General features: G+C 38.8%; 1 protein-coding gene across 1 annotated transcript in view; it reads left to right on the forward strand.

Annotated features, from left to right (window-relative positions):
- The first annotated feature begins 314 nt into the window (after positions 1–314).
- The window catches only part of LOC124789345 (dynein axonemal assembly factor 11), a 230,272-nt gene continuing 202,628 nt past the window's right edge, over positions 315–27,958 (forward strand). The window contains exon 1 of the mRNA XM_047256670.1: positions 315–416. Coding sequence (XP_047112626.1) covers positions 407–416 — 10 coding nt within the window. The 5' untranslated portion in view covers positions 315–406. The remainder of the gene's footprint in view (positions 417–27,958) is intronic.

A 27,958-nucleotide genomic window follows, 5' to 3' on the forward strand; every position in this document is an offset into this window, starting at 1 on the left:
TGATTCAGCCTGTATAATAGAATGTCAGTTTTGTTTTCAACGCGTTTTTAACAAATTTGTTTCCAGGTTCTGTACCATTTTATCTATCCATTCTGGCGGGCCCGTGTATTAAAAAAGCAATTTTCACAACTCATTACTTTCTATGTGACAAGAATGACAGTAAGCCTTATGGTCTAAGAAAGTATTATAATTCAGTATAGTAGCACGTAATGAATAAATGTTAAATTACGTTATATGAACAGAGGAATCAATGGCCTCGTGGTTATTTTTTGCTTCATAATGCAGTTGTTGATTTCCGCTGCTAAGTAACGACCTCAATTTCTCTAGGGTATCGTGCTCAGAAAGCGTACATTTTTAAAAAGAAAGGAAATATTTTACTCCTTCGGTTTGTTTCAAACTTAAAGAAATGGTTAGAAGTAAGTACTAGTAACAATATTTAAAACTGTAGTAACTAGCAACAGAGTTGAGATAAATTAGTTCGTCATTCTACTAGTTTACAACACTGTGCCATGTTCCTCATTCACAAAAACAATGAAACGTATTGCCGTTTCTAAAAGTAACCTATAACTGTGAAAATTGAGATCTTATTGCCTATTCACGGACGGTTCTGCTCTCTATATACCAGTGCAAAATAGTTACGAAAACTGGGTTCAAAAATAAAACTCCAAAACGTCAGTGCCGATGTCTCCTGACGTGATGTCTTATAAGATGTAGTAATTAACAGAAGATCGTTGAGATTTACCTGGAAAATACGGGAAACACAACACCTAAAGAAAAAAATAATCCACACAAAATCCACCACTGACACCATTTTATTCATATTGCATGTAAATCGAGTCTTTGTCATTATATATTACAGGGACCTCTATGTAAGTTCTTATGTGACTGATTAATTTCACCTCTCGTTTTAAGTACGGCTGTCTTTCTGTTTAGTTCATTTCACAGTACAGTCAATAACGATTTTAAAACTGCTTTAACATTAGTACCGGTATTGCAGTTATTTGCTATCTTTGTTAAAATATAGGTTAAATGTTGATGCGTTTTAGAATTAGGTCACTAAAATGTAGAATTATACTAAAAAGCTGCCAAGCAATGCCACAAAATATCGTTGAACATCGTCGATCACAGTGCTATAATCTGCTTCATTAAATGTTTATTTTAGATTACCAGTGCTATTGCGCGCCTTTGGCAACGTAATAATGCAAAGAATGATTCAGTTGTAAAATTTCATTCATTCTCGGTCGTTATTATTATTTTTTATTCGTCCTTACATCATTCAGCGCAACTTTGGTGGGCGTGTCGTACAAATTACGGAAAGGAAGTTGACCGTTGGCTTATCGAGTGAAATATCCCATCATTCATCATAACAACAGTGGACACTCCGAATCTGGATGGGGGAACGAACCCAGATCCTCCCGAATGCGAGTCCAGTGCATTAACCTTGGCTTAGCCACCCCGCTCGGTACATGATTTTTAAGGAAACCACATGTAGATAGTCAACAAGCAGATTACAATATTCACAAGAAATAAAAATCAATGCTATAACTCAAACATAAAACGTAGACATACGTTAATACACACCTGAAAAATTTTAACACATGAACACATTACATTACACTGCTGAGAAGTATAATGCACAATCACTTGCCACAGTACAAGGCCATCCATGACAATCTTGCAACCAATCCCGTCTCTGAGATGTTTTGGACTGAACCTGAAACAGAGAAAGCAGAAAATCAACAGTAGGAGCATTCTTATGCAAAGACAAACAAAGCAGAAATGGCACCTCTGTTAACAGGTGAAGAAGTAATCTACAATTAAAATGAATACATAGTATTTGTGTAAGCTGACATATTCATTTACATAGTAGTATCCCTTCTCAATAAGAAATTATTTTAACCCTGCTCTAAAAGTCACTTCCTTTGCCAACCTCTTTATAAATGTTGGCAATACATTATACAGAATAACACCAAAGTGGATCGCATGTCTTTGAATATGAGTTGTTTTTTGCTTGCTTGACATGGGGGGACTTGTAGTTGTGAGTGTCATATCTAAGGTAATAACTATTACACTACTGCCCATTAAAATTGCTACACCACGAAGGTGACGTGCTACAGACGCGAAATTTAACCGACAGGAAGAAGATGCTGTGATATGCAAATGATTAGCTTGTCAGAGCATTCACACATGGTTGGCGCTGGTGGCGACACCTACAACGTGCTGACATGAGGAAAGTTTCCAACCGATTTCTCATACACAAACTGCAGTTGACCGGCCTTGCCTGGTGAAACATTTTTGGGGTGCCTCGTGTAAGGAGGAGAAATGAGTACCATCATGTTTCTGACTTTGATAAAGGTCGGATTGTAGCCTATCGTGATTGTGGTTTATCGTATCGCGACATTGCTGCTCGTGTTGGTCGGTGTCCAATGACTGTTAGCAGAATATGGAATCGGTGAGCTCAGGAGGGTAATGCGGAATGCCGTGCTGGGTCACAATGGCCTCGTATCACTAGCAGTTGAGATGACAGGCATCTTACCCGCATGGCTATAACAGACTGTGCAGCCACATCTCGATCCCTGAGTCAACAGATGGGGACGTTTGCAAGACAACAACCATCTTCACGAACAGTTTGACAACGTTTGCAGCAGCATGGACTATCAGCTCGAAGACCATGGCTGCGGTTACCCGTGACGCTGCATCACAGACAGGAGCGCCTGCGATGGTGTACTCAACGATGAACCTGGGTGCACGAATGGCAAAATGTCATCTTTTCAGATGAATCCAGGTTCTGTTTACAGCATCATGATGGTCGCATCCATGATTGGTGACATCGCGGTGAGCGCACATTGGAAGTGTGTATTTGTCATCGCCATACTGGCGTATTGCCCTGTGTGATGGTATGGGGTGCCATTGGTTACACATCTCGGTCACCTCTTGTTCGCATTGACGACACTTTGAACAGTGGACTTTACATTTCAAATATGTTACGACCTGTGGCTCTACCCTTCATTCGATCCCTGCGAAACCCTACATTTCAGGAGGATAATGCACAATCGCATGTTGTAGGTCCTGTACGGGCCTTTCTGGATACAGAAAATGTTCGACTGCTGCCCTGGCTAGCACATTCTCCAGATCTCTCACCAATTGAAAACGTCTGGTCAATGGCGGCCGAGCAACTGGCTCGTCACAATACGCCAGTCACTACTCTTGATGAACTGTGGTATCGTGTTGAAGCTGCATGGGCAGCTGTACCTGTACACGCCATCCAAGCTCTGTTTGACTCAATGCCCAGGCATATGAAGGCCGTTATTACGGCCAGAGGTGGTTGTTCTGGATACTGATTTCTCAAGATCTATGCACCCAAATTGCGTGAAAATGTAATCACATGTCAGTTCTAGTTAATATATTTGTCCAGTGAATACCTGTTTATCATCTGCATTTCTTCTTGGTGTAGCAATTTTAATGGCCAGTGGTGTAGTTTGCAGGATTGCAAGAATAGCTCTTGTCATCAGAACACATCTGCGTATGTACAAGAAGGGTACTGTAAGCATACACAAATACAGACTTGCAGTGAGGCATTGAAGAGCAGTGTGACAAGATTCAAACAGGCCTTTTCTCTAATGATGAGATTGAAGATATCTGTTTCAGCTGTGACCTTAATTTTATTATACACATGACCAGTTTCGGGAAAATTATATTCCCATCTGCAGGTGTACCAGTTTTCTGAAATAAGGGAGGAAATACAGTATAAGTCCTTGTAGTATACATGGTATTGTAAGATTTTCTAATTTTATTTAAATGACTATCAGTTTTACTCCAAAAATCTATTACATAATCTATGCTTTTCCACTTGCTGGCTGATTGGTCTGCAGCTGCAGAATTCATTTTCTTTTGGAAGAAACTCCACCAAGCAACTATGATTTTTATGGAATTTATTAGCAGACTGGTTTCAAAAATTTATGGTGGTATTTTTGTAAAAATAGCAGATGCTTGGTGGATTCCTTTCCTCCGGAAAATTTCATTCATATATTCACACATTATGAGTGCATAGTTACACGTAACAGCTGAATCAGCTCACTGCAGAAACCAGGAAATTGATTCATCAATAGAACCCACTGGTGCAGCATTAAGTGTGGTAACTTCATCATCAAACGCAAACATAGAAATTCAAGAGTTTAGAGTTCAGAAAAGCAGCTACAAATAACTCCAGTTAGAAAAGGAAAACAATGAGAAAGGAAACCAATGACGACTTCACCAAGAGTGGGATCAGTTTTCCACAGTGCTTACAAGGGAACCTCCCCATCACACCCCCCTCAGATTTAGTTATAAGTTGGCACAGTGGATAGGCCTTGAAAAACTGAACACAGATCAATTGAGAAAACAGGAAGAAGTTGTGTGGAACTGTGAAAAAAATAAGCAAAATATACAAACTGAGTAGTTCATGGCAAGATATGCAACATCAAGGACACTGGGAACACAGGAGCGCCATGGTCTCGTGGTAACGTGAGCAGCTGTGGAACGAAAGGTCCTTGGTTCAAATCTTCCGTCGAGTGAAAAAGTTTAACTTTTTATTTTCAGTTTATGTGACAAACTCTTATGTTTTCATCACTTTTTTGGGAGTGTTTATCACATCCACAAGAAAACCTAAATCGGGCAAGGTAGAAGAATCTTTTTACCCATTCGCCAAGTGTACAAGTTAGGTGGGTCGACAACATATTCCTTTCATGTGACGCACATGCTGTCACCAGTGTCGTATAGAATAAATCAGATGTGTTTTCCTGTGGAGGAATTGGTTGACCTATGACCTTGCGATCAAATGTTTTCGGTTCCCATTGGAGAGGCACGTCCTTTCGCCTACTAATCGCATGGTTTTGCGATGCGATCGCAAAACACAGACACTAAACTTATTACAGTGAACAGAGACGTCAATGAACGAACAGACAGATAATAACTATGCAAAAATAAAGAAAGTAAAATTTTCACTCGAGGGAAGACCTGACTGAACCAAGGACCTCTCATTCTGCAACTGCTCAGGCCACCACGGGACCACGGCGCTCCTGAGCTCACGTTCTCCATGATGTTGCCTATGTGGTCCATGGACTACTCAGTTTGTATATTTTGCTTATTTTTTCACAGTTCCACACAACTTCTTCCTGTTTTCTCAATTGATCTGTGTTCAGTTTATCAAGGCCTATCCACTGTGCCAACTTATAACCAAATCTGAGGTGGGTGCGATGGGGAGGTTCCCTTGTTAGTAATTTTTTTTATATCACAAGCAATGAAGAAGAGCAGATGAATTATAGCAAGGAAAACTTACGCACTGACAGTCACCACCTACAACAGTTTTCAAGACCTCAGCTGTCAACAAAGGGAAAATAGCTTTAAGTCTTGTACCAAAACAGTCAATACTTGGACCACAAAAACTTAGAAGTGAAGTGCTCCTGAGTGAAACACAACTAGATGTACTATGCGTTAGTGAGCATAAGCTAAATGAAGTAGAATTCTGCAATCTAGTAACAATTTTGATGCAGTTAATTATTTCTGTAGGTCAAAACATTAAGATGGATGTGTTGCTGGGTATGCATTAAAAGAAATCTGATGGTCTGCAAGGTACAGGGTATTGTAAATAGGCTATATTAACTTCCAGCATGCAACATAAGTGTTTTTTTCAAAAAATTGGACCTTGCTTTAGGCAAACTTAAGACAACTGGGAAAACAGTGGTACTATGTGGTGATTTTAATATTGACTTTCTGAGCCATAGCCCTCACAGGGAAACGTTTTTAAATATTATAAAAGCCTACAATCTTTGTCTTACTGTTAGCTCTCCAACACATGTAACTAAAACTAGTGTCACTCTCCTTGATCAGGTATGTGTAAACATTGACAAGTGTACATCAGAAAACTTTTATACCGGCTATAGTGACCACCTTTCACAATTACTGACCATACCTGTAAATCACACTTCGACCAGTATAGAAAATGTTATCCATAAAAGGATTTATAGTGGGAAAAATATTGAATGCTTCCAGTACCTACTCAGTGAACAATCTTGGAGAGAAGTATATGATACCTCTAATACTAACGAAAAGATGGAACATTTTTGAACATATTCAAGCATAACTTTGACATAGCTTTTCCACAAAGGAAAGTTATTTCCAAGAGCACAGATAGATTCAGAAACTGGATTACATCAGGCATCAGAGTATCTTGTAAAAGGAAGCGGGAACTTTTTCTGCAGTCAAAAATTAACAGCAGTCCAGAATTTATTAATTATTTCAAAAAATACAAGCTAGTTTTGAAACGCATCATAAAGGAGGCAAAAATTAAGGAAAATGACAAATATATTATGAAGTCATCCAATAAAACTAAGTCCATGTGGAAAGCTGTGCAGGATCTTACTGGGAAGAAGACAACTCACAAAAATATTGTGATATCACATGATGGCAAGAATGTCACTGACCCTAGGGAAGTTGCAAATAGTTTCAATTCTTACTATGCAACTGTTGCTGGGAAATTAGTGAAGGAAAAATTTGGAAATCCACCTAATACAGCATGGAAAGAACTTTCATCTATTGAAATAAATAATATATCCATGTTCCTCAGTCCAGTAAGCCCAACAGAGCTCCTAAATACCATTAATTCACTGAAGAGTAAGTACTCAACTGGTATTGATGATATTCCAGATTATATTATAAAAATAACAGCAAGACAAATACTTTCACCTTTATTGGACATATGCAATTCATCCTTATCATGTGGTGTCTTCCCTCAGCAACTGAAAATGGCAAAAGTAATACCCCTATATAAAAAAGGTGATCATCAATGTATGGGTAACTATAGGCCTGTGTCTCTATTGTCAGGGTTTTCGAAAATTATTGAAAAAGTGTTCCTTTCAAAACTAATTACATTCTTCGACAAGAATAATATTATATCTGGGTGTCAACATGGTTTCAGACCACAGAGATCAATTGAAACTGCCACTTTCAATCTGATAAACCATGTCGTAAATGCAGTGGACAACCACAGAAATATCTCAGGTTTATTCTTGGACCTAACAAAAGCTTTTGATGTGATTGATCATTCTATACTCCTGAGGAAGCTCGAATGGTATGGTGTAAGAGGTGTGCCAAATCAGTGGATCAAATCATATTTGGAATATCGTTCTCAGGTAACTGAAATTAAGTACACAGAAGGAAATGAACTCCAGGTACACATTTCAGAACCATGTGGACTAACTCATGGTGTTCCACAGGGCTCCATTTTAGGTCCCTTTCTTTTTTTGGTCTACATTAATGATTTCCCATCACACGTTAGGGATTCTGAACCAGTACTGTTTGCAAATGACACCAGTCTATTGATTGAAGGGAATAATGAAGAAAATCTTACTGCATCTGCAAAAGATATTACAAAAGGAGTGTCTGAATGGTTTACCAGAAACAGGCTAATAGTTAATCCCCAAAAAACTGTACTAATGACTTTCCACACTGATCAAAATAAAAATCCGGCACAACCTGTAATATGTATAGATAACCAAAACATTAGTTCTGTCAATGAAACTAAATTTCTTGGGATTCATATCCAGGAAAATCTTAAATGGAACACTCATATCACAGCCCTAAATTCAAAACTAGCAACAATGAGTTATGTGGTAAAAATTCTCTGCAACAGTACTAGTGCAGAAACAGTTAGGGCTGTATACTTTGCTCGTGTACATTCAATACTGAAGTACGGTATCATTTTCTGGGGAAATGTACATCAGGCCATAACAGTTTTCAGGAAACAAAAGGCAATTATAAGAATAATGAAACAAGTGAGCAGCAGAAAATCATGCAAAGCTTTCTTTAAAGATCTAAAGATCCTACCCCTTCCCTGCATTTATATACTGGAATAGTCACGCATGTCAAAAAAAGCATACTGAGAAAAGAAAACCTTTTTCCTCAAAACAAAAGTGTCCATGATTACAGTACCAGGTCAGACAGTGACATACACGTCAATCATTGTAACACCGCATTATGCCAAAAAGGTGTATATCATGCAGGAACAAAACTTTACAACAGATTACCAAGACTTATAAAATCTCTTACTGAACTACAAAGCTTTAGAAAGTCTGTGACATCCTACCTTCTGAAAAACTGCTACTATTGAGTCTCACAGTATCTTATGCAAGAAAAAATGTAATTTGTATCTTTAATTGTAGAAATAAATTATAAATATACAGTATTTCAAAAATTTGTAATTATTAACTGTATAGATCCAATTTGTCATAAAAATTTATAAAATTTATGTTTGATATTTGAAAATCCAATAGCCAAAAAATGTTTTCTGATGTTTTCTGTCCAATATCCTGTGTACAATATATGTACTTAAAAAGAGATTTATATGGACAAATAAATAAATAAATAAATAAATAAATAGATTATTTCTGAAATAATTGACAAAGAATTAAGGAATGTCTGCATTTGCAGATCTCCTAGAAACAGCATTGCAACATTGCTAGTAAAACTAACAAAACTGTTAGTGAAGTTTGAAATGAAAAATATTGTAATGTTTGGAGAACACAACACATATAAAGAATCAAAATCAAAACAAGAGTGTACAGAAGCATTACTACAGTGTAATTTGAAAATAATAATAAAAACACCTATGAGAGTGAGTAATCAGTGCTGTACAATTATTGAAACATTATCTCCAATACTGTTGATAGTGATTGTGTAGCAGAAGTCCTGCAAATAGCAATCTCTGATCATCCTAGATTACAGTGCTATAGCTACAAAAGTAAGAGCTTTAAGATGGAAACAAGGCAGGATAAGGGAGAAGTTAGCATTATTAGTCAACAAAATGTGAGCATCTTTAAAAATTACAAAGAGGAGAAAAAACTGGACTGAAACTATCTAGGGACAAGACACAAATTAGATGTATGAAGGATTTTGTAATACTCTGAAGAATAAGTTTCATGTAGCCTGACCCCTGTCAGAGGAAGTAGTCGACATAGGTAGTGGATTATCAGAGTAATGGAACTCCACACTACACTAAGGGATCTCAAACAAACAGGGAATTTTGATAGTCGTTAACATTATAAGAAGATGTACAGGGAATTAATGAGAGAAGCAGGAATGAACTCACCCATGTAATAAACACATTTCTCCCAATGAGAGACCAGTTTGTTGATACCATCACTGTATAATGTTGACTTTGTTGATGGAGCCACAGCCTCACCTCAGCTTGCAAGGCTTCATCACAAACAAAATGAAGTCCTTGATGACGTTATTTGAATTTTGATCAAACAATGGAAAATCCAATATGGAATGTAACAATATTATGAAAAGGATAGTTGTTACTCACCATATAGTGGAGATGCTGAGTCACAGATAGGCACAACAAAAAGACCATCACACAATAAGTTTTTGGCCAAGAAGGCCTTTGTCAAAAATAGACAAAACACACAAGCAAAGCCCACAAGCTGAAGTTGATTTACAGGTGTTACCATAAAAATCAACTCTGATGAAGTTGTCTGTAATGTTGTTGAAGTTGATTTTCAGTTGTTGCCATAAAATCAACTCTATGTGGCTCATCCTTCACATGGAATATGATGGTCTAAGGATGCAATTCCCCACTGCATTCATTGTAACAGTGGGATTGATCAATATGTCTCTTGACCTGCAGCTTTCATAATGAACCTCACCTAATCTTATGATTGATGGAGAGAAAATAGAATACTTGCATAGGTTAATATTCTCGGAATGAATCGTGAATGTGTTATGCTGTTTTTCCATTATCTTTGTATGCATGTCAGTAGATTGTACTAGGTCTATTGTTACACGTACACTGTGCCCAAGGAACAACTGTGCTGGTGATTATCTCATTCTAGTCTGCGGCATTTTTTCTGAATGGCTCAAGAAATTTATTTAAATTTACTTGTAATGTAAATAAAGGAACAAGCAGTGCACTTCATTTTAATGATTTGTACATGAGCTGCATGTAGATCATTCAGAATTGCTTTCTGGTGTGCAGTTATTGTGATGACAAAGCAGTCAGCTACTAATGTATACTTAGAATGTGCTGGATACAAGCCACCAGAAGCTAAGTGCTTTCTTGCCTCAAGCAGTTGTACAGTCCGAAAATCTGGTTGTTTCTGTGTCTTATGAAACACAAGACCTGCTTGTACTGGCACTTATCTGATACAGTACATATTGATCACATTCTCATCAGCAATTTGTGCTTCAGCTCTGCTTTTGTTGTTTTTGGTAGTGGCACATGGAAGCAAAGGTCTGCATTTGTGTCGTACTTCGTTGGTTTGAATTCGACATCAAAGTTGAAATTACAGTGATAATCAGAACAGTTCGCCATGAGATTAATGCCTAGTACAGGTAATTATTTCTACAGAAGCAAAATTTATGCAAGAGGCTTATGGTCAACTACCAATCTAAAATTATGTGCATATAAGTAATAGAAGGATTTTTATAGGCCCTACAGCAAATTGCTAATGCTTGTCGATCTAGGGTGTTGTTATTCAGTAACCTTTGATCTATGGCTGGCGAATACTATTGAGCATTCCTGGCCATTCATAAGTTCATATAACAAAACAGTGCCTAATCCTGCCTTAAGTACATTTGTTGCTAGTCCATGTAAAAGATTCTACAAGAAGTGCGTTTCTTAATGGGTGGCTTCTTGTAGCTAAGTTTGGAATGAAGTGTAATATCTAGCTTTGCCTCTGAATAGTTGTAATTCTTATTTTGTGGTGTATCATCAAATCCTGATTTGCTTCAGTTTAGTCATTTGATTGTTATATGCCACTGAAATCAATATATTTTGTGAATATTTGTTTAATATATTTTGTGGTTGAGCTGAAGACCATGTGATCACAGTATTTCTAATGTCTTATTAAGAATTAGCATTAGATTGTCAAATATCTTTGCATACAACTAAATTCCAGTGAAGACATTCCAATGCAATAGAAATACCGTGTGAAATGGTTTCCTCAAAATTCTTTGTTCAGATGTAGATGTGAGTAGCCATCTAATTAGATGGCAAAAAATGTTAGCTTTTCTATGTAGCTGAACAAATGTTCAGATTTTCGAGTAGAATGTTCATTAATGATGGGGGGATTTAAAGTCAGGTTGTAGTTACCAATACTACATAATTGTTTTGTTTTCTTGCCAACAATATGGTAGAAAAAGCCCATTCTTTGTATTCAATTTTTTCACTGAACCATGATGCTACTTTTGCTTCAATTTCCATTTGCTTATTTATTTTGAAGGGCTAAAGCTACTTCATGGGCAGATGAAAAGAGTGATGTAACTCCAGGTTAAATTCTGCTCTGTCAGGAGAACACACTAATTTGCCTGCTACATCTCTGAAAACATCTGTGTAAGAGGAAGTAAGTGTTCCAGGTTTCTGGATAAACAAGACTGTGCAGTGGTCAAAAATGAAATTTTGTTAGGAGCAGAAAATAAATTATTAAAAAAACATTGTCCATCACTGTTTCTGCTATCCATTTGTTTTTATCCTAGGAGTGTGTCAAAATGCACTTTCCTCACAGTTTAAGTTTGTGTATTGTCTCTCCAATTGTGGTGTGTACTGGAAGCAATTCAATGCATGGGATTGAGGACCAGGAAAAACCCAACAAATTTTTTGATGAGAGCTTGTAAGGAGGAAATAGGTTTGTTTGAACGTGTAATTTGTTTTTAATTTCTTCTGCTAAATGAAGTACATGTATCTCATTCAATTTACAAATTCCTTCCATCAGTCTTGATTTATTTAGTGTGTTTCATCAGTTTTGCAAAATTTTTATAAGGTGTGGATCTGTTCTGTAGATTGTACCAATACAGTAAGACCCATATGAACCTGAGCACAATTAGCACGCATTTCATTTGGAAATTTTCTTAGCCACAAGACCCATTTGAAGTATTCATATAACCCATGACTGTTGCGTAGTTTGGTGAGACATATTCTACCATACAGGCTTCATTTGTACAGTGGTGGACAGTGGTTATTTTTCAGCAAACATTGCAGCAACATTTTAGCAACTGACATTTGAAGTGCATTTTAGTATGTCCTTGAATGATAAATGCTGGAAAATCCAACTTTTGTAATTGCAACTTTGACAATGGCTGCAGGTACTAGTATTGTTGCATCTAAATTTGTGATTGTGTGGATCTATTCTACAATTTGTGACAATATGTCTGTATTCTCACTGAATTCATAAGAATAAGCCCAAGCCACTACTTGAAGTAATTAAAACTCACTAGAAAAAACTGTCTATGCAATGATCACAGAGTTAATGCTAACCATTGAGTTCATACATAACATATTTGAGCAAATAACATTGTACAATAGCTCATAGAGATGACTTAATTATATTTCTAAGTAAGAGAGTTTTCAGGTGTTCACTAACAAAGAAAAGAAAGAACATTTTAGTACTGGTACCAAGTAGGAAAATGGCAGCAAAGGATAAGAACGGTTATTTTGTGCACTCATTCACTATGCCTAGAAGTCTCATTTAACATGTTGAAGAGGCAGTTCCAACACCTATTGAAAGATCAGGATGCAACCAGCTGCATGTTGTGGGCATATTGGAACAAATGACACCTGTAGTACAGGTTCTGATGTCATACTTGATCTTTCCAGCAGTACAGAAAGGGACGAGAAGATCAGCCTAGCTCATAGTATTCCAACAAGGTACACAGTCTGCAGCATTGTTCCCATAACTAATTATGACCCTTGTTTTTGAGTTGAATGCTAGGCGTGTCTCGACAAGAATGAACTCCTTCTTGCTAGCTGTCATGTATTCCAAAGATATCGGTCTTGCAAAACCCAACTTTTGCTTTTCTCACTTGACGTCTGAAAGCAGTCATGTAGATGCAGTATATCATTTGACTCTGTGTAATTCGAACACTTATTAATGAAAATACATCTATACAGGCTATCGGACTAAACTTGTTATTGGGTGATGGATTTATTGGTTGGTAGAACACAGCATGTTATCCTTGACAGAAGTAGAAGCAACTTAAGGCATTCCTTAGGGAAGTGTTTTAAGACCCTTGCTGTATGTTATGTATAGTAATGATCTGGAAGACAATTTTCCTGCGAGCAGTGCTGCATGCAATGTGGTATAGCAATTAGCATTGCTGAGTCGTGCATCACTGACTGGTGTTCCGCAGGTCGCCAGTTCAAACTCAACGACTAGTAGTTATTTGTTATTTAATATTTATGATTACAGGAAGGTTCCCAGAATTTCTTATGTTCTTAATGTTTGATAATCTGGAATATTTAATGTTATACGTGAAATACAAAGTGATGACAATGTTTTGTTTGCAAAAATTCTGGAGGGCACAGTAAGATTTTAGATTTTGCTTGGAACACTTTTGTGATTAAGAATGGAAATAACATTTCATTAGCTAATAACTGGCAACTTATATACCAGTTTGAACTATTTATTTCCCATTTGAAAACAAAGCACTCCAGTGATTATTTCTGAAACTGTGAAATACTGCAGAGAGGTTCTTGGTTATTAAGTGAAGGTTAACTAACTTTCAAAGTGTCATTTGTATTTTATATCTTAAGAAAGTTATTTACACAACTTTAATCATGAGAGATTACATGTAGATTAACATACTTCAAACTCAACAAATTTGGGAATTTCATAGATGCCAAAATCCACTGGAATGGAAGTGGTGTTTTTCAGCTTGTATTTTTTGGCATCAGCAATGTCCTTTATTTCTACTTATAGTAGTTTGTTGAAGTGCTACACATGTCCCATCATTACTTTTCTTAAGGTGTCAAACTCCTTGGTTATTGTGCCATAAGTCGCCATAGCAGCTTTCATACACACTTTTCATAAATTTCTGGATTATTCATCTCTGTTATCTGATTTCCAATCTTCGGTATTGTACTCTGTACAGAAAGATGATTGAAGACCTTTTACCTAATACCTGATACTCAGGGCACTACATCTTAAATTTTTATTCAAATAATAGTTAGAAACTGCATTCCATATGGCTTTTCTTTGTCTGTAATCATTTATAAAATCAAGTGTGCTTCGTTTGCAGTCAACAGATATGATTGTAAATAATGGCTTCACCACATAACCTCAACAAACTACACAATGAAACACTCATGGACCCCAGCTGCCTGTTGCCCACCAAGAAGCGCAAAGATTCTCAATGAAGGTGGGAAGCATTGTGCTAAATGCATGGCTTCTATTTCCAGGAAATTCTGCATGCACAAATGCGCATGCATACCTGCACTGTTGGAAATTTATGTGCCTGCACAAAATTGAACAGAAAAAAGGTATTGTGTGGATGCACCTTTAAACTTGCTTCCAGTTCTGGGCGTGGGACATCTTTGGCAACCCTGCTTTTGGGCTTGGTCTCGATTATGGTTATGACATAACATTGTTTGGTGAGGAGGTAGGTTGCTTCAAAACATGGATGTCATTGTGGCTCGAATATGGCAACATAAAAGCCATTGCCTACACAGACAGGAACTGGAATATAAGCAGTATGTTGCTCCAACTAAAAACCATTGTGTTTCAAAACAGCATTAAGTCAGCTACAAGTCAGACATTCATCAGCTTTTTCAGAGACACTGGTCAGGACCAGACAAAATGGCTCAAAGGATTTGACTGAGTCTTTAAATACAACAGGTGGGCTGACACGGTGTGTGAGGCATATGTGTACTTTCACTTGGGTAGCGTCGCTCAGCTGTGGTTTGAGAACAGTGAAGAGAAACTTGTTAGCCGGGATGAATTCCACCCGAACTGAGGAAACCACTTGGTGTCAACTAGCAACAAATGCAGTTAGTGGAAAAACAATTGAAGAACAGGGCCCAGGGTCACATGTAAACAACACAGTCTTACATACAGAATGTTTTGGTCCTATGCCACATAGCGAATCCAAATGCTCTCCTAGTAAAGGCAGTCACAACAACTGAGGAGGTCATCAAATGGTGCCTGCACATCGAGGGATTGAACAGAAAAAGATTTGGACAAAAGAATGACTGATTCCTGAATGTAGTCGCTATGGCAGTTGTGGTAGATTAGATTAGATTAATACTAGTTCCATGGATCATGAATACGATATTTCGTAATGATGTGGAACGAGTCAAATTTTCCAATACATGACATAATTAAGTTAATTTAACAACATAATTAAGTTAATATAACAACTTTTTTATATTTTTGTTTTTTTATTTTTTTATATATTTTTTTCCTTTTTTTCGTAATTTATGTATATCTAGAAATTCCTCTATGGAGTAGAAGCAGTAATTCTTTTAATTTCTTCTTCAATACTTGTTGGTTATCTGTCAGACTTTTGATACTATTTGGTAAGTGACCAAAGACTTTAGTGGCAGTATAATTCACCCCTTTCTGTGCCAAAGTTAGATTTAATCTTGAATAGTGAAGATCATCCTTTCTCCTAGTATTGTAGTTATGCACACTGCTATTACTTTTGAATTGGGTTTGGTTGTTGATAACAAATTTCATAAGAGAGTATATATACTGAGAAGCTACTGTGAATATCCCTAGATCCTTAAATAAATGTATGCAGGATGATCTCGGGTGGACTCCAGCTATTATTCTGATTACAGGCTTTTGTGCAATAAATACTTTATTCCTCAGTGATGAATTACCCCAAAATATGATGCCATATGCAAGCAATGAGTGAAAATAGGTGTAGTAAGCTAATTTACTAAGATGTTTATCACCAAAATTTGCAATGACCCTTATTACATAAGTAGCTGAACTCAAAAGTTTCAGCAGATCATCAATGTGTGTGTTCCAATTTAATCTCTCATCAATGGAGACACCTAAAAATTTTGAATATTCTATCTTAGCTATATGCTTCTAATTAAGGTCTATATTTATTAATGGCGTCATACCATTTACTGTACGGAACTGTATGTACTGTGTCTTATCAAAATTCAGTGAGAGTCCGTTTACAAGGAACCACTTAGTAATTTTCTGAAAGACATTATTGACAATTTCATCAGTTAATTCTTGTTTGTCAGGTGTGATTACTATACTTGTATCATCAGCAAAGAGATCTAACTTTGCCTCTTCATGAATATAGAATGGTAAGTCATTAATATATATTAAGACCAACAAAGGGCCCAAGACCGACCCTTGTGGAACCCCATTCTTGATAGTTCCCCAGTTTGAGGAATGTGCTGATCTTTGCATATTATGAGAACTGCTTATTTCAACTTTCTGCGCTCTTCCAGTTAGATACGAATTAAACCATTTGTGCACTGTCCCACTCATGCCACAATACTTGAGCTTGTCTAGCAGAATTTCATGATTTACACAATCAAAAGCCTTTGAGAGATCACAAAAAATCCCAATGGGTGGTGTTCGCTTGTTCAGATCATTCAAAATTTGATTGGTGAAAGCATATATGGCATTTTCTGTTGAAAAACCTTTCTGGAAACCAAACTGACATTTTGTTAGTACTTCATTTTTACAGATATGTGAAGCTACTCTTGAATACATTACTTTCTCAAAAATTTTGGATAAAGCTGTTAGAAGGGAGATTGGACAGTAATTGTTGACATCAGATCTATCCCCTTTTTTATGCAAAAGTATAACAATAGCATATTTCAGTCTATCAGGGAAAATGCCCTGTTCCAGAGAGCTATTACACAGGTGGCTGAGAATCTTACTTATCTGTTGAGAACAAGCTTTTAGTATTTTGCTGGAAATGCCATCAATTCCACGTGAGTTTTTGCTTTTAAGCAAGTTTATTATTTTCCTAATTTCAGAGGGAGAAGTGGGTGAGATTTCAATTGTATCAAATTGCATAGGTATGGCCTCTTCCATTAACTGCCTAGCATCTTCTAATGAACTCCTGGATCCTATTATATCCACAACATTTAGAAAATGATTATTAAATATATTTTCAACTTCTAACATTTTGCTCGTAAAGTTTTCATTCAATTTGATGGTAATACTGTCTTCCTGTGCTCTTGGTTGACCTGTTTCTCTTTTAATAATATTCCAAATTGTTTTAATTTTATTATTCGAGTTGCTGATTTCAGACATGATACACATACTTCTGGATTTTTTAATAACTTTTCTTAATATCGCACAGTAGTTTTTATAATGTTTGATAGTTTCTGGGTCACTACTCTTTCTTGCTGTCAGATAGACGGTTACAAGATATTTTTATACCCTTAGTAAGCCATGGTTTGTTACATTGTTTCTTACGAGTATATTTAACTATTTTCTTGGGGAAGCAGTTTTCAAATGCATTTACGTAAGTGTCATGAAATAAATTATATTTTAAATTGGCATCAGGTTCACGGTACACCTCATCCCAGTCTAACTGCTGTAGGCTTTCCCTGAAATTTGCAATTGTTAAATCGTTGACTGAACGTACTACTTTGGAGGACTGTTTAGTACTGCTGAATGGAGCTATGTCATATATTGTAACTAGCTGCGCACCATGATCAGAAAGACTATTCTCAACAGGCTGAGCATTTATCTGGTTAAACTTATCTTGATCTATAAAGAAGTTATCTATCAGTGAGCTGCTATCCTTTTCCACCCGAGTAGGAAAATCAATAACGGGTGTCAAATTGAAAGAACTGAGTAATACTTCAAGGTCATTTTTACTATTACCCTCTTTCAGAGAATCTACATTGAAGTCCCCATAAATAACAATTTGCTTCCCCCTGTCTGACAGATAGCACAACAAGGAGTCCAAATTTTTCAGAAATAGATGAAAATTTCCCGATGGGGACCTATATACAGTTACAATTATAAATGTGCCTTTATTTAATTTAAGTTCACAGGCACATGCCTCTATGTTTCTCTACACAAAACTTTTTTGTTTCTATACTTTTTGCACAATGATAACTTTTGACATATATGGCAATTCCTCCTTTCTCCATATTTTCTCTAATTACATGTGCAGAGAGCTTATATCCACTTACATTTACCTTTTCCATATCAGTAACAATGTGATGCTCAGACAGGCATAGTATATCTATTTCATCCTCAGCTTCTAAATCTTCTAAACAAACCAGAAGCTCATCTATTTTATTCTTTAAACTCCTAATATTTTGATGAAATATATTTACATTATTTTTAATTATACTTTTATGAGAACCTTCCCTTATTCTAACATTTGCAGTACTCTCCTGTCTGAGTTTCTCATTGTGCTTAGGCCTAGTTCCTATACCAGTGGTCACATGGTGTTCAGAGAGGCAGATTATGTCAACTGGGTTGGGTGACTTTAATTCATCAATGCAATTACCTAGGACTGAGATACAACTTGGTGGAAATAAAATTTCTGGTGATTGGTGAAAATTTATAATTGACAGCTGTGATTGGTGATCCAATGTGCTAGAATTGTGCTGTTTAATTTCTTTCCTAAACTGAAGATTTGTTTCAATCCTGACCTCTCATAGAACTTGACATCTTTCTGCAAAGTTCTACGAGAGGTCAGGATTGAAACAAATCTTCAGTTTAGGAAAGAAAAACCATGACCTTGCCTCTCTCATATGCCAGATAATTAGACAATGTAGCACACCATACTGACTGCAGGCAGGTGCAGGATGTTGTCACTGTAATAATTCAACAAGGCCGATGCAAAGTTGCAAGGCAGGTTAGCTTGCTGAAGCAGGGGGGGGGGGGCAGTGTTACTGCACAGACACATGCAGTGAGGGGCAAAACAGATTTCCACACTGGTAGTGCATTGATGTTTTAAGATATGTGACTGGTAGTGGCGAACATGCACAACAAGCACTTCACTGTCAATTATAAGTACTGGATTTTTTGTAACGAAATTAATCTCAGTCTTGCAATTCTACCAGAATGAAGAGCTGTGCTCTGTGAGGTCACCACATGGAAATGCCAGTAGAGGTCAACAGTTCAAGGCCACAGCAGGGCAGCACCTCTACATACTAAGTTTCTCCCAAACTTAGTGCCACTCCACCACAGACCATCCCAGGTCTACTCAGCAGCATGTTTGACTGCTTCCCAGGGGGCAGAAGGTTGCTTCCTGTTAACATGAGCTATATTCTGCCATCACAGGTTGAGCACCTCATTGAGATTGCCTTCCTCCAGCATAATGCAGGCAAGTCACCGCCTGGGGCTGCAGAAAATATGGAATCATCAAGTGTACATGCCGCAGGGCCCACTGCCATCTTATCTAATGAGTCTGCCAGCACATGGTGGAGATTCCGTGTCATCAATGTGAGGCATTGAAGCAGATGCCCAGCAGAACTCGGAGCCAGCCAGCCACTCACTCAGTGTACTACAGAGTGCAGATGATTCAATAAAAATTTGTTAACTTAGCAGCTGCCTTTCTCTAGAGCCACTTGGAAGCTCCCCCCTTACCACCACTACTCACTCATACCACCCTGACTCTTAGGCTCCCCTCCCTGCACTGGTTGCACTATAGAAAAGGTAGTCCCTTTTATGGTTGCCAGAACTGTTGAACTCAGTAAGCAAGAGATAGCAGCTACGAATGTTGGCCTCAAGTCAGGAGGTAGTAGAGAATGTTGAAGAAGAGGTGTATTGACATTTGAAAAATCTCTGTTATTAGTTGAATGCCCCAGGAAGAACTTATTCGGCTAACCTCAGACTATGTTATGGCATACAGTCAGCCCTGGCTCGCCAGTTGAGAACAAAGGAGAAGAGAAGGCTGTGAGAAGAGGTCAGCCAATTGCATGCTGACCGACCTCCCTCCAGGATGACAATGCAACAGCACCGGCCCTTAGGTGAAGACGACATAAGCGCCACGCCCAACTGGTGGCAGCCCACTTTGATAGCAGCTTCAACATTAGCCACTTTGTTAGCCGACACATTGTAGCCTCTATCATTAGAAATCTCTACATAGCACAGGTAGAGATCAGCAGTCACTGTGTAATTGCACTTGTGGATGATTATGTGTAAAGGACTACAAGAATTCTCAGGTCAATGTTAAGTATTTGTACTTGTCTTGTTTTAATAAAACTCATTAATTTGAGTTGTTTGATTGTTTATGTAGCGAACCGAGTACGCATGATTCCTAGACACAGCAACATGGCAATGAGATGTACGAATAACATGGTGTCAACGATATAAGAGCAATAACATAGCGACAAACTGTTAACATTTCGAACCCAGAGCCACCAGCTGCTGCAGATGGGCTTTTATGTTTTGCTGGCACCATAATTCTAACTTGTCTTTCCTTTACAGAGATGTGTTTACATGTTTCAACAGAGTCTCTTATAGTGTTTTTTCTATTCATTGTTTTCAGGTGGGTGTTGCAGAAATTTTCTTTGCTTGTGTGCTTATTTCCCTTGCTTGCATTGTCTGTTTATTGCATTTGCCTATCCCAAAATGAGCAACCCACCTCTCCCACCCTCTGCTCAGGCACCGCAGCTGCAAGCACTAGATGCAATGCAGCTAAACAGATGCTTCAGTTACAGACACAGCAGATTGCAACCCTTCTAAACACGGTATAGCAGTTACTGGCCAACGAAGCAACAAACCCAGTGCAGCCACCTAACCATTATGCAAAAACTGTAGCTCCAAGTGCCGTACTGCCTTTGCCACTTTAAAGAAAAAGAAGAGGAACGGATCAAGTTGTTCAACAGCATGAAGCCCACATCGTTGCTCACAAAGTATCAGGTACTGTGAAACTACATTACTTTTGTCAACGGTAGGAAGTGCAGTCTTTCGACTCATTCAGAAATTGTTCCTTAATGCCACTTCAAGTGACCTTCCCTATGATCAGGTTGTAGGTTGTCTAACTAACTATTATGCCGTGTTGCTAGGGACTCACGTCGGGTAGACCGTTTGCCTGTTACAAGTCTTCCGAGTTGACGCCACTTTGATGACTTGCGTGTCAATGGGGATAAAATGATGATGATAAGGACAACACAACACCCAGTCCTTGAGTGGAGAAAATCTTCAATCCAGCCAGGAATTGAACCTGGGCCGTTAGGCATGACATTCCATCGCACTGACCAACAAGTGAAAGTGGTGGCAGGTTGGTACCAATTCTTTTCTTGCAAGAAAAGGTCAGAACAGACTTATTGCGAGTGGGTAACAGATTTGCAGGATATGACAAGGAAATGCAAATTCAAATGTTCTTGTGGTGCTTTATATTCAGATGTTATGTTGCGTGATGCAATTGTGTACAATGTAACTGATGTCAAACTTAGAGAATAGATTTTGAAACTGTCAGATCCATCATTTTGTCACATAGTACAAATTGTAGATCAGTATGATTCAGGTACTGTAGCGGCTGATAAATTTGAGCAGCCACCAATTTGTCTGGTTGAGTCTTCCCTTGCTCACAACCGTCCCAGTAGGCAGAAATAGCAAGTGTGCACCAAGCCACGCAATCAGTTCTCTAAACAGGCGGCTACATCAGCGAATAAAATTAAGTCATACCCTTGGTGCTATTCATGGCACAAATGCCAAGATTGCCTGTCGAGACAAGCACAGTGTTACACTTGTGGCAAGAAAGATCACATACAATCCATATGTATGCAGTGGAACACACATAAGAATTTTGCCCACTCACAACAATCTAGTCACAGGCCCCATGTAATCAGTGCAATGTATTCCAAGCCTGCTGCAGGGATTAGCAAAAATAGCAAGCAAACAGTTTCTTCAGTGCTATGCCAGTCCAACAAACTTTTTGTTTATTTGCATCTTAGTGGAAAACATGTAAAATCTCAGTTGGACATGGGTGCCTTTGTTACGTTGGTGAATCGTAACACGTGAACTGTTAGGCTCCCAATGCCTGTCTAAATTTAGCATGCATGTGACGGCTTATAACGGACGAGACATTCCTGTTCTCAAAAAATGTACCTTGTCTGCCATGTATCACTCGAATACACAAACTGTGACTTTCACTGTGCTGCAATCACGTGATCGTGAGAACATTTTTGCCCTCGATTCGTTTGGCTTTCAAATTCAGGACAATGTATTGTCAGTAACTGCATTCACTGAGAGTGTAGCTAGCTTGCTGAACGAATTCCTGAACTCTTTTCTGAAGGTTTAGGCAAGGCTAATAATTTTGTTGCACATATTACTATGAAAGACAATGCTCAGCTGAAATTTTGCCGGGCCAGAACCGATACCATTGCATTACAGGACAAAGTGACTTCTGAAATTCAAGAATTGCAAGATAGCGGAGGTATTGTGCCCATGCAAGCTAGTCAATGAGCAAGTCCATTGGTTTTGCTTCCCAAACCTTCAGGTTGCATTCACCTTTGTGTTGACTTTAAGCCTACAGTCAACCCACAAACTGTGATTGATACTTGTCCATTGCCACATCCAGAGGATCTCATGGACAGATTAGGCACTGCTCGCTACTTTTCAAAAATTGATTGGACACATTTCTTCAAATACCAGTAAAGGACTAAAGTGTAAACTGGACAAGTGTGATTTTTTAAAACCTGAGTTGTAGTATCTTGGTCATGTCATTCTGTACATGTGTACATCCTCTTCAGTCACATTTTTTAGCCATATGTGACCTGCCAGTTTCTCATAATGTCACAGAATTCAGTCAGTCTTAGGGAAAATGAACTATTATATTCGGTTCATACTGAATGCTGCACAAACCATAGCTCCATTGCATTGCTTGCACGTCGCAAGAATATCCCCTTTGTCTGGACGGATGAGTGCCAAGAAGCTTTTCAAAACCTTAAAGATGCATTGCTCAGTGATCAGTGCTTTGTTCACTTTGATCCTGACAAACCAGTTGTGTTGCAAGTTGACGCTTCCTCTTACAGAATTAGTGCAGTGCTTTTGCACAGATTTGGTGATAAAGACAGGCCTATTGCTTTCACATCAAAAGTGTTGTCCAAAGCTCAGTGTAATTATTCACAAATAGAGAAAGAGGCATTGGCTATTGTGTATGGTGTCACCAAATTCTACCACTATTTGTATGGCAGAAAACCTGACTTAGTAATGGATCACAAGCCACTGCATTCCTTGTTTCATCCAATGAAGGTGGTTCCTGTACAAACTGCCCAAAAATTGCAAAGATGGGCGTTGTTTTTGTCTCAATATCAGCATGAGATTGTGTATCATCCGACAGTTCAACATGGTAATGTGGACGCACTTTCACATCTTCTGATTGGTCCTGATACAGACCTTGACGCTTCTGCTGCATCTTGTTGTCACATCGATGCTCACGATTCTGCATTGTTTCAATCCTTTCCTCTGAACTATAGGAAAATTGCACAGGCCACAGAAGCTGATGCAGATTTGAACATTTCGCTAAAATACATTCGTACATCTTTGCCTTGCTCATAGCATGGCATAAAGAACTCTATAGTATGCCTATACTTAGCGTGTTGGCATAACATCGCTATGCAGCAAGGTGTGATTCTTGATCAAAATGACAGTGGACAGACACGTGTGCTGATTCCCAAAGCTTTGCAAAAAGAAGTGCTGCAGTTACTTCATCAAGAACACTGGAGGTTATTCGTATGAAACAGTGAGCGTATTGACACTGTACTTGGCAAGGTAAGGACACCCAAATAGAACAGATGATGTCACAGTGTCACTCACGTGTGGAAAATCAGTCTGTTCCACCACAAAAATTCTGTGCTTCGCCTAAGTCACAGTCAACATGGCAATATGTGCACATAGACTTTGCAGGTCCTTTTTGGAAAATTTTTTGGTTGGTTGTGGTAGACTCTTATAGCAAGTTTCCTTTTGCTGCGCCAATGAACTCCACAACGTCACATAGCATGGTGCAGGTCTTGTCCTCTATTTTTTCCTTGAAGGTTTGTCTGAAGTCATAGTGCTGGACAATGGCCCTCAGTTCACGTCAAATGAATCTCAAACATTCTGTGAATGCAATGGCGTACAGTATCTAACGAGTGCACCATTCCATCCACAGTCAAATGGTGAAGCAGAACGTTCTGTCAGAACCTTTAAGCAGCAGATGGCCAAACTTTGCACTGCACACACCAGGAATCAAGCATTGCAAGTGTTTCTCGCCTCCTATCGTTCGCATCCATGAGATGGACCATCGCTGGCGGAACTGCTTTGTGGCTGCTGCCATTCAGATACTGCTCCACGTGCTTCACCCTCCTCAGCATCCGGTGCCAAAGGAAGACCGTATATATTGCTTCGCGCCATACGATATTGTGTTTTTCAGATTTTTAGCTGCAGCAGACAGTGGGTACGTGGTGAGATCCTTTGTTGACTTGGCGCGTGCCTCTATTCAGGCCCGACATCACAATCAAATTCGCCACTGTCATGTGCATGCTGATCCGTCTGTATCTCTTCTCCAAGATTCATGGGTCCCAAGGACAGTGAAGCCACAGGAGACGTCAGGGAGTGTCATCACAACACTGCGGGATGACCCCTTGGAGATGGAGCCTTTGCCTCCTCCATCTCCTCTCATCCTACCAATGGAGCTGGACCCACCCACACTGCAGTGGCCGATGCCTTCTACATCTTGGTATGGGCCTCAAGAGGTGGACGTGTACCCTTCTGGGCATTTTCCGGGTGTGTTTCCCACAGAGCAAAGGCTGGATGGTGAAGTATGGTCGGAAGTCTGACATCCCCTGCAGCCGCAGCTGCCGGTCCATTGGAGTGTGCATGCTCCTGCCTTCCTCCCTCCCCCTCTCCCCCTCCATTGTCATGCTCCATATATGACAATGGTCTGTTGCTTTGGGTGAGAGGAATGTTACAGCATAAAGTCAGTGCCGGTATGCCAGTCGGGAACAACGGAGAAGAGAAGGCTGTGAGAAGAGGTCAGCCAATCACATGTTGACAAACATCCCTTCAGGATGACAGCATGACACCAGCAGCCCCTAGGTGAAGACAATATAATTGTCGCACTGGACTGGTGGCAGCCCACTTTAATAGCAGCTTCAACATTAGCCACTTCGTTAGCTGATGCATTGTAGCCTCTATTGTTAGCAATCTGTATGTAGCACAGTTAGAGATGAGCAGTCACTGTGTAATTGCACTTGTGAATGAGCATTTATAAAGGACTACAAGAATTCTCAGATCATAGTTAAGTATTTGCACTGGTCTTGTTTTAATAAAACTCATTAATACGAGTTGTTTGATTGTTTGTGTAGTGAACAGAGTATGCAGGGTTAATAGACACAACAATAACAACACAGCAAAAAAAAAAACAATATGCTCAAACAAACTTAATTTTCCATTAGAAGCCCATGTTAAAATATTTGATGGCTATTTGGGTTGTCAATCCAATGCATTGAATGGCTTCCAGTATACACCACAATTGGAAAGACAACACACAAACTTAAACTGTAAGGAAAGAGCACTTAGATACACTTGTAGGCCAAAAATGGATAGCAGAAATAGTGTTGGACAGTGATTCTTTCGTTGAATTATATTCTCCTCTTAACAAAATTTCATTTCTGACCACTGCACAGTGTTGTTTAGGAAAAGTCTGAATCACTTACTTCCTCATTACGCAGATGTTTTCAGTGATGTAGCAGGCAAATTAGTGTATTATCCTGACACAGTAGACTTTAACCTGGAACCACTCTTTTCGTCTGCTCATGAAGTAGTTTTGGCCCTTCAAAATAAATATGCAAAAGGAAACAGAAGCAAAAGTAGCATTGTGGTTCTATGAAAAAGGTGAATATGATGAACGGGCTGTTTCTATCATATTGATGGCAAGAAAACAGAAAATCACATATTATTGCTGATGGCCTTCAGCTTTACCACAAAATATATTGATTCCAGGCTGGCATATAACAATGAGACAATTATACTGAACCTAATCAGGATTTAATGATACAACCGCAAAATAAGAATCACAACTATTCTCAGGCAAAGCTACATATTAAAATTTGTTTATTCCAAACTTAGCAATGAGAAACCACCCATTAAGAAAGGCACTTTTTACAGATCTTTTTAGTTTTGATGTGTTATGACCCTGCACTCTCATTAGTGCTAGCAACAAATCCAATTAAGATAGGATGAGGCACTGTTTTGTCCTATGAACTTAAGAACAGGCAGGAATGCCCAATAGTCTTTGCCAGCCATACATGAAAGGTTGGCAGACCATTGCTTCCATGTGCCACTACCAAAAGCAACAAAAGCAGAGCTAAAGCAGAAATAGCTGATGAGAATTTGATCAATATGTATCGTGCCAGAAAATTTCCAGCACATGTGGAGCATGTGACTCATGAGACATGGAAAAACAAATATTTTGGAGGATTGTACAACTGGTGGAGCAAGAAAGAACTTAGCATGTGCTGGATACAGGCCACCAGAAGCTAAGTATACATTAGTAGCTGACTCCTTAGTGTTCAAGCATTGTTTCATCATAATAACTGCACAACAGGAAGCAATTCTGAATGATCTACATGCAGCTCATGTACAAATCATTAAAATGAACGGCATTGTTGGTTCCTTTATTTCCTGGCAAGTTATTGATACAGCTATTGAACAAGTCGCCAAATCTTACAGTAAGTGTGCAAGACATTCCCATTCATGTCCAAAACTTTGAGGCCATGATTGAGCATTATTTATTTAGCGTATGGCTAATACAGACATATCATGAAATTAAATTACCTATACATATGTACATATTGACACACAAGAAACTTAAGTTTGTCTTTACAACTGAATATCCAGTCCTTCAATCCAGCGCACTGCATCTGGAGTTGCTAGCAGGAAGTCCTCTTTGGCGCCATGATAGGCTCAAATCCTGCATTCACTGACAATGTGGTGAACAGTCTGGTATGGAGCCCCGCAGTCACAAGCTGGATCAGGTAGCTTCTTCCACTTACAGAGAGCATCCCTGCATGTTCCATGGCCAGTACGGATTCTGTTGAGAGTAGACCAGGTCTTGCGTGGTAAGTTGAATCCACTTGGAAGTTTAGCACCTGAGAAGATGTTATGCAGGTGCACATCTTTCACTGCTTCCCACCGACCTTTCCATTCTTCAAGAGGTGCTAATTGAGCATCAATGATTACAGGCAGCCAGACTATCCATAGGATCTCTTGGCAATGACATATCAACTAAATAGCAAAAACAGTTCTTTTCAGAGCTCATTAACATGATTGAGCAAATCCTAAAGGACAATGGGAGTAGATACACATAGATTACATAGGAGCAGTTGCAAGTTTGTAGATCACATGGCTGCTTTCACAGGTAGCTCTGCCTTTAGTGGGATAGGAGATATCTGTAACGTGACTGGGGTAGAAGATGATGATGAGAGTACATATGGGACAGGTTTTGCATCTGCATAGGTCTGTTGGAGTGTATGAGTTATGAGGCAACAGGCATAGAGCAGGGGTGGAGTGGGGATGAACAAAGATATTGTGTAGCTTTGGTGGGTGGCAGAATACCACAGTGAGATGGTGAAAAAGATAGTCTGTAGGATATTCCTCATTTTAGGTTTTGATGAGAGGTAGTCAAAACCATAACAGAAAATGTGGTTTAGTTGCTCCAGTCTTGGTTAGTACTGAGTCATGGGAGGAGTGCTCCTTCATGGCTGGGCTTTTATATGTGGGAGGTGGTCGGGGAGTGGAGAGGCAAGTTATGTGTGATCTTTTTCTGAACAAGGATGGGAGGGCAACTTTGGTCTGTGAAGGCATCAGTGAGACCCTTGGCATATATGGAGAAGGGACTGCTTGTCACTACAGATAAGACGACCAATGGTGGCTAGGCTGTATGGAAGGGACTTCTTGCTATGGAATGGGTAGCAGCTGTCAGAATGAAGATATTGTTGGTGGTTGGTAGGTTAGACATGGACAAAGGTACTGATGTAAGAGGGACATCAAGGAAGGTGGTTTGTTGGGTTGAGGAGGCCCAGGTGAAGTAAATGGGGAAGAAGGTATTGATATGCTGGAGGAATGCGGATACGGTGTTTCACCCACAGTCCAATTCGCTAAGATGTCATCAGTAGAGATGGGCAAACTGAAACACGTAACTGTTTAGAAACAAATGAAACAGTACAATGTAATGTTTCGATACGCTGTTTCGAAACAGTGAAACAGTTTGTGTT

This window comes from Schistocerca piceifrons, chromosome 3 (genome assembly GCF_021461385.2).
Source record: "Schistocerca piceifrons isolate TAMUIC-IGC-003096 chromosome 3, iqSchPice1.1, whole genome shotgun sequence".
NCBI lineage: Eukaryota > Metazoa > Arthropoda > Insecta > Orthoptera > Acrididae > Schistocerca > Schistocerca piceifrons.